Raw genomic sequence first — 12,635 nt, forward strand, 5'->3', positions numbered from 1 at the left:
GGGGGTAATCTGTATTCTGTTATGTAGGGACTATTTGTATAATTGCTTTAAACACATGGACCGTTTCTGTAAAAAAAAATACACAAGTAGGGATGAGAATTTGGCCTGAAAACCCGAACCGAACCAAAAGCCAAACCGAACCGAACCGAATTAGACCCGAATAAGCAATTCGATTATATAAGGCTTATTCGATTTTCGGGTTATTCAGTTTGGGTTACCCGAATAAGGGCTTATTCAGTCCAAAAGGACCGAACCGAATATGAAAAGTCACATTTTTTTCCTAACACGATTGCTTATTCGGTCTTCTTTTCTATCGATCTTTACCCAACAAAACCCACGTAATACACCAAAAAAATCAACGAAATCGAATTCGATCATCTGTATTACACCAAATCGACGCGTCGACGACATTACTCTTTAATCGATTAAGGTTTTTCTCATCCTTGCAACATTACTCTTTGATTGACAGTTGCGGCTGTTGCCCTTGTGACTTACGATAATCTGGACTCATTGATCGATCATCACTAGTTCAAAGTTCAAACTTCAAAGTCCATTCACGTTAAAAAAAAAAAGTCGGCCCTTGCGTCTGGAAAAAATAATCGTCTCCTCATCCTTGTTTACTAGTTTTTACTGGGATCAAACTCCATTCAAGTCATACAAAATACAATATTTATAATCATATTGTAAATGTTATTTGTAAATGTTATTCGGGTTATTTAGCTCCTTAATCATCTTCTACATGTTATTTGGGTTATTCGGGTCGGAACCGAACCAAATCGAATAATACCCGAACCGAACCGAACCCGTATTGCTTATTTGGTTCGGTTTTCGGTTCATACAATTACCCTTATTCGGTTTTTGGTTTATTCGGGTTCAGGTCGGTTCGGTTCGGTTCCGACCTGAATAACATCCCTATACACAAGGACCTTTATTGTAAATTACGAGGACCCTTTTTGTAATTTAATTTTTAGACACGTGCAAAACCTGTCAAATACGAAAATCTTAAACATATAGATTGTTTTTATAAAAAAAAAAAAAAAAATTAGATGGACATTTTCTATACATTACAAAATTATATGGACAAAAATATGCTAAAATCCAAAAGCATTGTGGCAAAACTTTAAAACTGAAAACATGTATGGCAAAAGTCCAAAACTTAAAAAAGAGTGGCAAAACTTTAAAAGTTAAACATTTGTGTCAAAAGTTCAAAACCAAAAAAAAAAATTACAATTTATAAGCAACTTTGTATAATTATTACTATTATAGAAGAAATTAGCTAAGCTCTTGAGAAAGTCAGTTGTATTCATTTTCAATGGAACAAGTGGACTTTATTACACGGTTTTAATCTTATGAATCATTGTATTTAAGGTAGCACGTGAGCCCTTGGTCTAGTTGTGAATTATGTTTTGTTCACATCAATTATCATTTATCACGAAAATGACATTTCAGCATTCCGTATCCTAAATTTGCATTCTCATTCGGCTCCCTAGACCAGACAACCACACTTTATCCAAGTGTTATTCAATTTTATATGAAAAAATAACCAAGACATTTTTTTCTATAGTACTCTTATGTATATAACTAAGGAACAAAAGACATTTTAACAATCATTATCTGAAATTCATGTAGCAAACATTCTTTTATATATATATATATATATATATATATATATATATATATATATATATATATATATATATAGTTAGGTTATTTTGTTTTCATTATCTATTGTGTGCATATATGATTGATTCTGGACCAATCATTTTAGTTATTTTAAGAAAATAATTATTGCATATTACAGGTTGAAGATATAATGGATATTAATTACATCTTCAGTATTTAATATGCATTAATTACTTTCTTAAAATAACTAAAATGATTGGTCAAGAATTAATCATGCACACAATAGATAGTGAAAACATTTAAACCTAACTATATATATATATATATATATATATATATATATATATATTAAAGATGACCATCTTTATGAATAGTGCACATCTTGGTTTTTTGACAAAATTGGTCGATAAGTTTTCATATTCTTAGTGGTTCAAATTTTTGGTACTAAAGTTTGTGATATTGGCAAGTTGGTCCCTTAAATCATTAACAGTAGTGTATAGATAAGGATGGAGTTGATACGTGTCATTCCATAGGTGGAGACTTGTGATAATATATTTCACCTTCTGGAACCTTTCACCGCCTCATCTCCTTCTCTACTTTTCTTCTTCATCTCTAGCTTCATGGATTCGAGGTCCCCACCGCCGAAGACACGACAGCCGCCACAGTCGGTATGGCCCAACCTGACCTCACCTCCGGATTTCGGTTCAGTAGATATATTTCGGCCTTCCGCAATCCATTTGCTTCCCTCTCATCCCACCTCCACCGTTGCCTACCTCCGTTAGGGTTCACCATCTAATCTCATGTATGATCTTCAGGCAGGTGTTTTAGATAATGGTTTGGATTGATGTCTACTTCCATTTGGGTATAACGATGTCCAACCTCAGCCTTAATTTTTTGCTTTCGTTCTCTTATCTATAATTTTTATTTTTTTATTTTTTTTTCAGCAACTTCCATTACCTGTGTACACTTCTTGTTGGCCACCACCACTGTCGTCTTCCAATTGAACAACCACGACCACCACCTGTGTACACTTCTATGTGTTGTGATCGAAGTCTCGCTTCTGCTTCTTCTTCTTTTGTTGATGAAATCGAAGCTAATCATTGTTTTTGCTATGTTTTGCTTTCGCTATTCTTCAGGTCAGATCAAACTCCATTAATTGTGTTAAGATTTGTAATCTTTATTTTGTATGCAAATTCGATTGCCATTTACTGAAGTTTTTGGAACCTGTTTTTTCGTCATTGGCATCCATGAGGTTAGAGGGAGCGTAAATGGTGGATGGATGTCGGAGCGGTAGTCGGCAGGTGGGTGGCATCCTTGATATTGCAGAATGATCGACCAAGGGGGTGTTTTTTTATTTTGATTTTGTTTTTCTTTCCTTTGTTTTGACTGAAAATCAGTGGAGTCTTGATGGGTTTTGGGTTTGATTGTTCTTGACAGAAAAGGAGCCCAACATAATTTCAATAGGTGTTTACAAGTTACCTGCTATTTCACTCTGCAACCCAACTGCTCAATGAAATGCTTCAATCAGGTTATGTTAATTATTGATGGATGATCGACATTATTTAATGTAATTTATGTTTCAGATTAATCACTAAGATTTTGAATGGTAAGTTATTATATCTTTTAATGATAACTTTTCATATGCATGACTTGGATTCGTGATTAAAGATAGAAACCCATCATGTATAGAGTTAAGGAGATTTTCAATGAATTGGAATATAAGTGATATTGTTTGCAATTTTGCCATTTATGTTTGTTATTCCAATTATCAGTTGAATTGGATTCTTTTGTTTTTTTCTCTGCAACGTAAACTAAAACTGGCAAATTATTCATTTTCAATTTTCACTTGGGGTAAGTTTTGTTATGGTTCTTATCAAAGTTTATTTGAAAATATCCAAGCAATTCGTTCCCAATTGCTTTAATGAAATATAAATGTTTAAAAGTTGAAATCAATGATCATTATGTTTTGCAATTCCTTTCCTGCAAAATAAATCAGTACAGTGACATATATCTTTCATCTCAAATATTGAAATGTGGATTATATGCTCAGGGCACTCTGTTTTGTAATTCCTTTCTTGAAAAACAATAAATCGGTTTAGTGGCACATATCATTCATCTCAAACATGGATTCTATGCTTTCTAAGGGCTTGCATTATCTTTGTAATCTTTGATAAATTTAATGTAATACAAAATAAACATTATTTGCAATTGGCCCAATTTCATTACAATTACTTTTCTTATGGCCCAAATGTTATTTTTTCTCATTCTCTTGATAACAAAATTACTTTAAGATTTTTTTTGGCCCATAACTATTTCTTCTTTACTTATGATTGTGGCGGCCTATGGTAACCTGTCAGGTGGGATGATATGCTTATCTTCTTTCCCCATTACCAAATTTGATTTGTCAGGTGCTGAATACGTTTCACTTCTAAATCCGATAGTTTTGATGCAGATCGGACATATTATTTAATGTTTAGAATAGATCCTCTACAAAAAGGAACCATATTATGAGAAGTTTCTTCAATCCACGCTTCCAATGGTTTAGTTATTTTCGATTGAAGAATTATATAGGATGGATGCTCTACTGTGAAAATAAGCATAAAGGTCAAAATGGTCTATTTATGGAATATGTCAAACTTATAACTTAAATTTCTTAAAAATGGTCTTTTTTATTTAAAGTCACCTTATAACTTCAATTTCTTCAAAAATTTCCTTTTTAGAATTATGTTACCATCATACATCTTTATTATTTTTATAACAAACATTCCACTGTCGACATGGGAAGGCTTATCTGTTTGACAAGGTGTAAGTGTTCTTATTTTATGTTTTAACCTTTTGGATCTAATTAAAATGTCCATACATATTAGAGTCGGATTGAGATGGAAGGTTGATAAACTGAGCCAAATTAAATCTCAGAAAATCATTATCATACCACTTAACTGAAATTCCTTAGCTCAACCATATGAAATAAGGAAAATTCGAATTTCAACTGTACAATTTTTCGCTTATTTACTACATGAAAACCTTCCAATTTAAGTCAACATGCTCTAATTAAAATGTTCCAATTTTGCAGATTTTTTTGATCAATGAATATTACAGGCTGTCATATCCATTCACCAGCTAACAACATATATGCAAATTTCACATTCAATCGAATACTTAAAAACACGGTAAATGACATTTTTTTAATATCTATTCTTCACATTATACAAAAGTTGGACCATTTTGCCCCTGTTCACAATGAATGCAATAACTACTTCGAGGGGACAAAAATGTATGGGAAGGTGATTGAAGCAGGCGACAAAAAATGTTTCGTTAAAACAAAAAACAAGAACAAAGGAACAATAGCAAAAGATTTATGTTTGGGTTTGTTAAGAGTTTTTGTATTTGTTGAATTTACAATTTTAGAATGTCACTTTTTTGCTAATTACCATCACCGGTCTAGGCATCCATTCAGCTACTGTTGTTACAATTTATAGTAAATAATCACACTGCAGGAATCTCTTTTGTCTGGTAGGCAACCACCCACTCAGTAAAATGTTTATCCTTTTTTTCTAATAGGTCAACTCAAATGTTGATTTTCACTTCACCATGTAATAGATATTCATGGTTTGATATTAATTTTTTGTTTGTATATTCAGGGAAATATGTCAAACCGGTGTAGCAAACTAAATCTTAATAAATATTATTATATTTGTAATAATTCTGTTTTTTGGTGTAGTAGGTGGGCCCAACAACATGAGATTGGATATATGCTTATGAACATCTTTTAGGGGCTTGGAACCAGTGGCTTCACAATGCCAAACAATTCAAATGGTAACTAACGTATTTACCTATTATTTAGTTTGTCAAAATCATCATTCATATCTCACAAATAAACAAACTTATATATTTTTCATTTTTTATAAATAAAATAAAAAACAGTGCCTCCGGAAGAATTGTATGCTACACAGCTGGCACAACTACAAGAAATGGGATTCTTTGACACACGTGAGAATCGTCAAGCACTGACAGCCACCGTAGGTAATGTTCACGCCGCATCTGAGAGTTTATTTGGAATTCTTGGTTAATGTCAGATATGGAATATTGATTAAGTAATTAATGTCTTTTGGTTTATCATTTAAATGTAATGTCACATTTTGGTGTATGATTTATATGGATGTTTTTTCCTAGAGGAAGAAGAACAATGTATTTGCAAACTTGCAGGTAAGGCATTACATGAAATTGTTCTTCCTTTTATTGTCTGCAATTGTGTCCGTTTGTATCTTTCTACATTTGTTTTTTGGTTGGAACATCTTTTTTCCATGTGCATTCGTAATACTTTGATTACACATATTTCCCTATTTGTTGATCGTAATTGTTGAGGTCGGTGATGCAGTTTTTAAGGTGTTTTATATTTCAGGAGATACACATCTTGGTAGTGAATAGTAACGGAAAAAATTGTCGCATCCGACCCCCGCAACCCGGGATCCCCACCTAGTTTAGAATATAAACCCCATCATTTCATTATATACTTATAAAGCTAGCATTTTTTCTTTCACCATATTCATTTGAAACTCCCATTCATTTTTCCTTTCACCACATTCATTTGAAACTCCCATGACTTTTCAATTTCTTTCTAATAATGATTATAAGTTGGTTAATGAGGTTAAATAAATATAAAACCTAAAGTGTAATCAAATATAAACTAAATTTCAATATTAAAAGAATATATTTTCTTTTACTTATAATATTATGTTTTTAACATTTAACATATTATACTTAATTTATTATGTCTAATATGTTGTTGTATGTAAACCATTATCATTTTAAAGCTACTACTTTTGAACAATTTGTATAAAATACTTAAATTGTTAATTTAAATATAACCTTACAGGATCAACTTAAATATAAATTTTAGTTCAACTTAAACAACCTAAAGAATATTTTATAAATAGTTAAAAGTGATAAATTGTAGTGTCTTTCTAATAATGATTATAAGTTGGTTAATAAGGTTAAATAATTATCAAACCTAAAATGTAATCATAAATAAACTAAATTTCAATATTAAAATAATAATTTTACTTCTACTTATAAAGTTATGTCTTTAACTTTTAACATATTATACCTAATTTATTAGATTTAATATGTTGTTGTATGTAAACCATTATCAATTTAAAGCTACAAATTTTGAACAGTTTGGACAAAATACTTAAGTTGTTAATTTAAATATAACATTACATGGTCAACTTCAATATAAATTTCAGTTCCACTTAAAAAACCCAAAGAATATTTTGTGAATAGTTAAAAATGATAAATTGTAGTGCTAAATGCAAAAACTAAATTGTAATATCATTTTAACAAAAATATTTCCTAAAGATATTTTTATAATCGTTAAAAGTTTTCAAATAAATAGCTTAAAATAACTTACAATAATAATAGTTAAAAATAACTATATATAAATGATTATATTGTTACCTTTAAAATAAAATAAAATGTTTGAAGATTTAAATAATTACAATGATAAAGATTAAAATGTTAAGCAAATAAATTTTAGAAAATTAATTAATAATAACTACAACTATAAATGACATTAAACTATATATTATAGTTTATTTTATGACAAAATTGCAAGTTTGGTCCTTGTGGTATGTCAAAAATTGGATGTTTGGTCCAAAAAGTTTTGGGGTTGCACTGGTGGTCCAAAAGCTTTGATTTGTTGTGGAATTGGTCCAAAGGCTTAACAACCGTCTACCCCCTCCGTCTGTGTGAGGGTATTTTTGTCAATTCACGCCCATTCCTTTGATATCTTATTAAATTAAACCCCCAAACGTCTACTCTCCTTATTAATAGATCGAACGTGTGTTTCATCTTTTCCCTAAATCGATATCTCCTCCTGCTAAAATCAAAATCGTGTCTTCCAAACTCAAAATCAACAATGGTTAGGTGTTTCTGTGGTCAAATGGTGATAGTGCGAACGGCTTGGACTGATAAGAACCCTGGTCGACGTTTTTGGGGATGCCCTAAAGAGGTTAGTATTCATGTGGTTGGTTATGAAGATTTTTCACTGATCACTCAATTCCTTCTTATATTTTGCTAGGATTCGACATGTGGGTTTGTGGGATGGATCAACCCTCAAATGTGTGAACGATCAAAATCAATAATACATGGGTTGCTGAGATCAATCAACAAGCTAAAGACTGAAGTTGGAAAATTGAAGGAAGAAAATCAAATGTTCAAGTATGATATTGGAAAAATAAAGGAAGAAAAATCAAAACTAAAGTTGTACCTGATATGTAGCTGGGTTTTTTTTGGGTTTGTTTTTTTTTTCTGATGAAGTAGTTCGTCCATGTTTTAGTGGTTTATTTTGTGGTAGATTTGGGAAAATTGCTATGTTTGTGAATGTACTCTTTTGGACATGCAAGTGAATGTATTGTTATGGTTAGTGGGTAATGAAGTTATTTGTTTCAAACATCCAAATATTTTGGTTCTACTAGACATAGCAGTGATGGGACAAACTGTTAATGCTTAACATAACCTAATAGTAACATAAAGATGCTAAAAAGTAAAGGACAATGATGCATAAACAAAAGAACATCCAAAGTTAATAACCACTATTTGCACATACCAAATTCTTGTTACATGACCAAAAAAACATCATTCTAAACGGAGGGTAAAGTTGTCCAAAAAACATCAAAACCATAAAACAGACACCCAAAAGAACAACACAATGGTTCCCAAAAGTAACACATTACATAGTCTTAATCCAACAAGACAACACATCAATTTCCTCCTTGCCCCTTACATGCTCTTGCATTATGTCCCTTGTTTTTACACTTGCTACAAGTGACAGTAATGAACTTCCTTGTGAGTTTTCCACTTCCCCTGGACCATGACCATCTATACCACTAGCACCAATTGTTTGACTTTGACTTTGAGTTTGGCTCTGACTTTGAGCCTGACTTTGAGATTTTTCCTCCATGGATCTTTGCCTCTTCTTCTTGGGCCTACCAGGCTGATTACGATGTGGAGGAGGGTTGATCTTTATTGGACAATCACTAACAGGCCACATGATACGACCTTTGATTGGTTCTACCTTAGAGGAATAAGCCTCTTTCCAGGTTTCAAGCCAATGCACCTTGTGTACATAAGTGTAAAGTTCACCCACATCCTCACCATTGTCAGCTTTATCAAATAGGACTGCAATCACATGCTTACAAGGAATTCCTGTTAATTCCCATTTCCTACAGCTGCATACCCTTTGGCCCATGTCAACAACATGTTGATCTTGCCATGGTCCTTGTACTTCATACTTGTCTGAGGAATTCCACCTGGCTATGTAGTTAGAAGCATTTGTTGTCTTTGTTTCCATGATCTTTGTTGCTGTTGGAGTCAATGGACCTGCACACTTCTGTTGAACCTTTATCACATTGCAAATCCTCTTCATCATGTACTCCCGAATGTACTCTAAGCATATGATTATTAGTTTATCCTTACCTTCTATCAGTTTACTGTTAAACACTTCACATATGTTATTTAAAAGCATGTCTGTGATTGGTCTACCTGCAAGACAATTGTAATTTAGAACAGCATACAACAAATTTGTGTAACTTAGCACTGAATTGAGAGTTGTCTACCTGTGAAATGGCTTCTAGCCCAGTGTTGTGGTGGGATCTTCTTCAACCATTCATAAGCTTCTATGTCATATTCACTAAACTCTTTCATCAAATGATTGAATTCTTGCACTGTTGTGGCTTTGGCACAGTTCCATAACTTTTCTTTGTACTCAGTAGTTCTCCATCTCTTCCTCATGTTTTCATAGATATGTCTAAGATAGAATCTGTGTTCAGCAACTGGGAACAACTGTGCAATGGCTGGAAATAAGCCCTACAAAGTCATTAAAATGTGGTTAGTATAATACAAGTGTAATAAGAAAACTAAAATACATCAAGGAAATCTATTACCTTTTGTCTATCACTTATGAAAGTGAAGTTTGAAAGTTGTGACAGGTCCAAATCATATCCCAGGTACTCTAGAAACCATTTCCAACTTTGTGTGTTCTCAGACTCAACAATGGCGTATGCCAATGGGTATATACCATTGTTAGAATCTAAGCCAACTGCAGTCAAGATCTGCCCTGGGTAAGATCCTTTCATGAAGTCCCCATCTAAACCAATAAAATCCCTTAAGCATGCTTTGAACCCCTTTTTCATTCCACCCAAGCAAATATAAATTCTCTGAAAACATCTTGAAGTTGCATTTACAAGATTTGGTTGTGGAACCAGTTCCAGTTTCACAGTTGTGTCAGGATTTGTGGACTGCAACTCTAATATGTAATCTCTCAGCACATCATATTGTTTTGTGTAGTCTCCCATCACATGTTTTTTGGCATCTGCTATAGCCCTAAATACCTTGTCTTTGGAGAAGCTCACCTGATATCTTTTCTGAAGTAGTTCTTGTACAGCTTTGATTGGCACAGTTGGGTTAGATTCCACTAGATCCATAATCTGTTTAGAGATGAAGTTTGTTGTGGCCGTTCTTACCTTTCTTGTATTAAGACATGAATGCTCAGGTTGGTAGGTTTTCACACACCAACTTTCTTCCTCACTTTTCCTAGATGCTTGTAAAACCCACTGACAAGACAGTTCAGTACTTGTCTTTGTCTTTTTACTTTTGCCTTTACTTTTCTTCCTAGTGGTAGGTCCATCCACTTGCCTCTCATTGAATACTACTTTTCCTTTGCATGTGGCCCGCAACCTAAGTTTATCATTTTTCTTAATAAAAAGATTCTTCCTGGTTTCCAAGGCATGATGGGCAATTTTGTCTTTCAACTCTTTTTTTACTTTTATATTTTTGTCCTATACGAAATGTTGGTTTATGAACTTCTACTAAAGAACACCTTTTTTCCTTACCTAATTCTTTAATAACCTGTCTTCTCTTCTTGCCCATCTCAGAATCATCATCTGTTGAATCTCATTCATCATTGTCAATAACATCCAACTCCATATCTTCATGCTCCTGATTTCTATCTTTCTCCATGCTATTCCTTAGTGTTTTCTCAAAAAACTCTGCTTCAGTGTCAATGCTCATGTGGAAATCCCTCATATCCACTTCAACTTCAGGAATGATATTCTCCTCATCCACCTAATCACTATCCTCACTATCCTCACTGTCATTTTCCTCATCACAGTGACTACCCTCTCCCATATCAGATATGCTCCCATCTTCTCCATCAGATTTGCTCCCATTGTCATGCTCCATTTCAGTCTCCATGTAATCATCCATGTTGTTGTCTATGTAATTATCCAAGTTATCTTCCATGGCAGCCTCATGTCCATGATCCAGTTCCACTTCATCTTGTACATTTTTTTCTACTTCTACTTGTGCATGTTCTTCTACTTCATCTTGAACATGTTCTTCCACTTCTACTTGTACATGTTCATGAACATCTGCATTTGATTGTAATATCTTTTGACACAAACCAATATCAAATTTTGTAGCTGCCTCCATAAAGTCATTGGCAATAAGCTCTTTTTGTCTATCATGAACCACGACATGTAATGGTTGTACCTCAACCTCAACAGGGGATGATCTAGGTGGGCTTGGTAAATCTTGTACCTCAGCTGTGTGGTTTTCATTGTCATCATTTTCATCTATTTCATCCATTTTTACAATAGTTACCTTCTTAACAGGTTTAGGATTCATAAAGTAGGTAAGTAACTTTGTCTCACCATGTTCAGTATATACCCTCATGATTTTGTGATCACACACATATTGGGAAAAAGTTCGTAAATCATCATCATTGCCTAAGGGTTTAAGACCAAAGTGGAAGTCTCCACCAGGCACAAGGAAGTGATAGTAAATCATAGGAGGAACACCGTACCTGAACCCTTTCATGATAGCATCCAACTCATGAACTGAAAACGTGTCTATATCCACCATGTCAACATAGTTCACACTTCCGTCAATGTATTGAACATCAGGAAACTTGGTGAACTCACCTCCATGGTATAGCTTGATGGTAAATAATGTTGGGTGGCCATCTTCAAACCAACAACAAAAATAAGTTCAGAAGCATGATTTCACATACAAAACATGTAATGTACAGAGAAATTACAAAATCCTTACCATAAGCCACCTTTGCGTTGACCGGTTTGTCTAAGAGCCTTATATTCCACATTGGTATGTTCATACACTGAAATAACACCGATCACAATAAAAAAACTCAACTTAGAGGTTAGGGCTTTTGGGTAACGAATGAAGATGAAAGTGACAAGAGAGTCAATTGACGAAATGCACAGAGGATTTGGCGGTAGGTATCAATTAATTAGGATGATGAGGTTTAATTTAATAAGATATCAAAGGAATGGGCGTGAATTGACAAAAATACCCTCACACAGACGGAGGGGGTAGACGGCTGTTAAGCCTTTGGACCAATTCCACAACAAATCAAAGCTTTTGGACCACCAGTGCAACCCCAAAACTTTTTGGACCAAACAGCCAATTTTTGACATACCACAGGGACCAAACTTGCAATTTTGTCTTTATTTTATTCATGAAGTAACCTACGGGTAGAAGTCATTCAAAAGATTGAGATTATGCAGTTTTAATAAATGTATATATTATCATATAATTCAAAATAGAGTAAATTATATGAATGGTCCCTATGGTTTAGAGTAATTTGCGTGTTTGGTCCCTGACTAATTTTTTTAACTCGGAAGGTCCCTACTATTTGTTTTTGTTACGCATTTGGTCCATGTCTTACCTAAAAATACTATTTTTCCCTTGATTTTCTAATTTATTTAAATAAACGCACCCCAACCCACCCATTCACCTTACCTTACCTTACCTACCCCATAAATTTTTTTTATTTAAATAATAGTCTTTTTAGGTAAGACAAAGACCAAACGCGTAACAAAAACAAACAGTAGAGACATTCTGAGTTAAAAAAAAATAAGTTAGGGACCAAGCGCGCAACCCAAACCCATAGGGACCATTCGTGTAATTTACTCTTCAAAATAATCAATATATTA

At 33.4% G+C, this 12,635-nt stretch overlaps 1 protein-coding gene and 1 long non-coding RNA gene across 11 annotated transcripts; one reads left to right on the forward strand and one right to left on the reverse strand.

The window, feature by feature from the left end:
- The first annotated feature begins 2,165 nt into the window (after positions 1-2,165).
- LOC145087858 (uncharacterized) lies at positions 2,166-5,954 on the forward strand. Of its 10 annotated transcripts, none has more exons than XR_013700901.1 (7): positions 2,166-2,425; positions 2,568-2,759; positions 2,876-2,966; positions 3,061-3,474; positions 3,981-4,793; positions 5,348-5,439; positions 5,548-5,954. It is a non-coding gene; the product is annotated as an uncharacterized LOC145087858 (long non-coding RNA). The 10 variants fall into 10 exon arrangements; XR_013700899.1 differs by having other exon boundaries at positions 2,881-3,474; positions 3,981-4,031; positions 4,697-4,793; XR_013700896.1 differs by having other exon boundaries at positions 2,881-2,966.
- Positions 5,955-8,353: 2,399 nt separating this feature from the next.
- Positions 8,354-10,586, reverse strand: LOC145089880 (uncharacterized). The gene is made up of 4 exons (XM_079028268.1): positions 10,531-10,586; positions 9,567-10,395; positions 9,240-9,489; positions 8,354-9,165 (listed from the first exon to the last, which is right to left on the reverse strand). The coding sequence occupies exons 1-4, from the start codon at positions 10,584-10,586 to the stop codon at positions 8,354-8,356; spliced, it is 1,947 nt and encodes a 648-aa protein (XP_078884394.1).
- Between the last annotated feature and the right edge of the window lie 2,049 nt (positions 10,587-12,635).

The sequence above is a fragment of the Lactuca serriola genome, chromosome 2, assembly GCF_051521515.1.
Source record: "Lactuca serriola cultivar US96UC23 chromosome 2, Lser_US96UC23_V15, whole genome shotgun sequence".
In the NCBI taxonomy this organism is placed as follows: domain Eukaryota; kingdom Viridiplantae; phylum Streptophyta; class Magnoliopsida; order Asterales; family Asteraceae; genus Lactuca; species Lactuca serriola.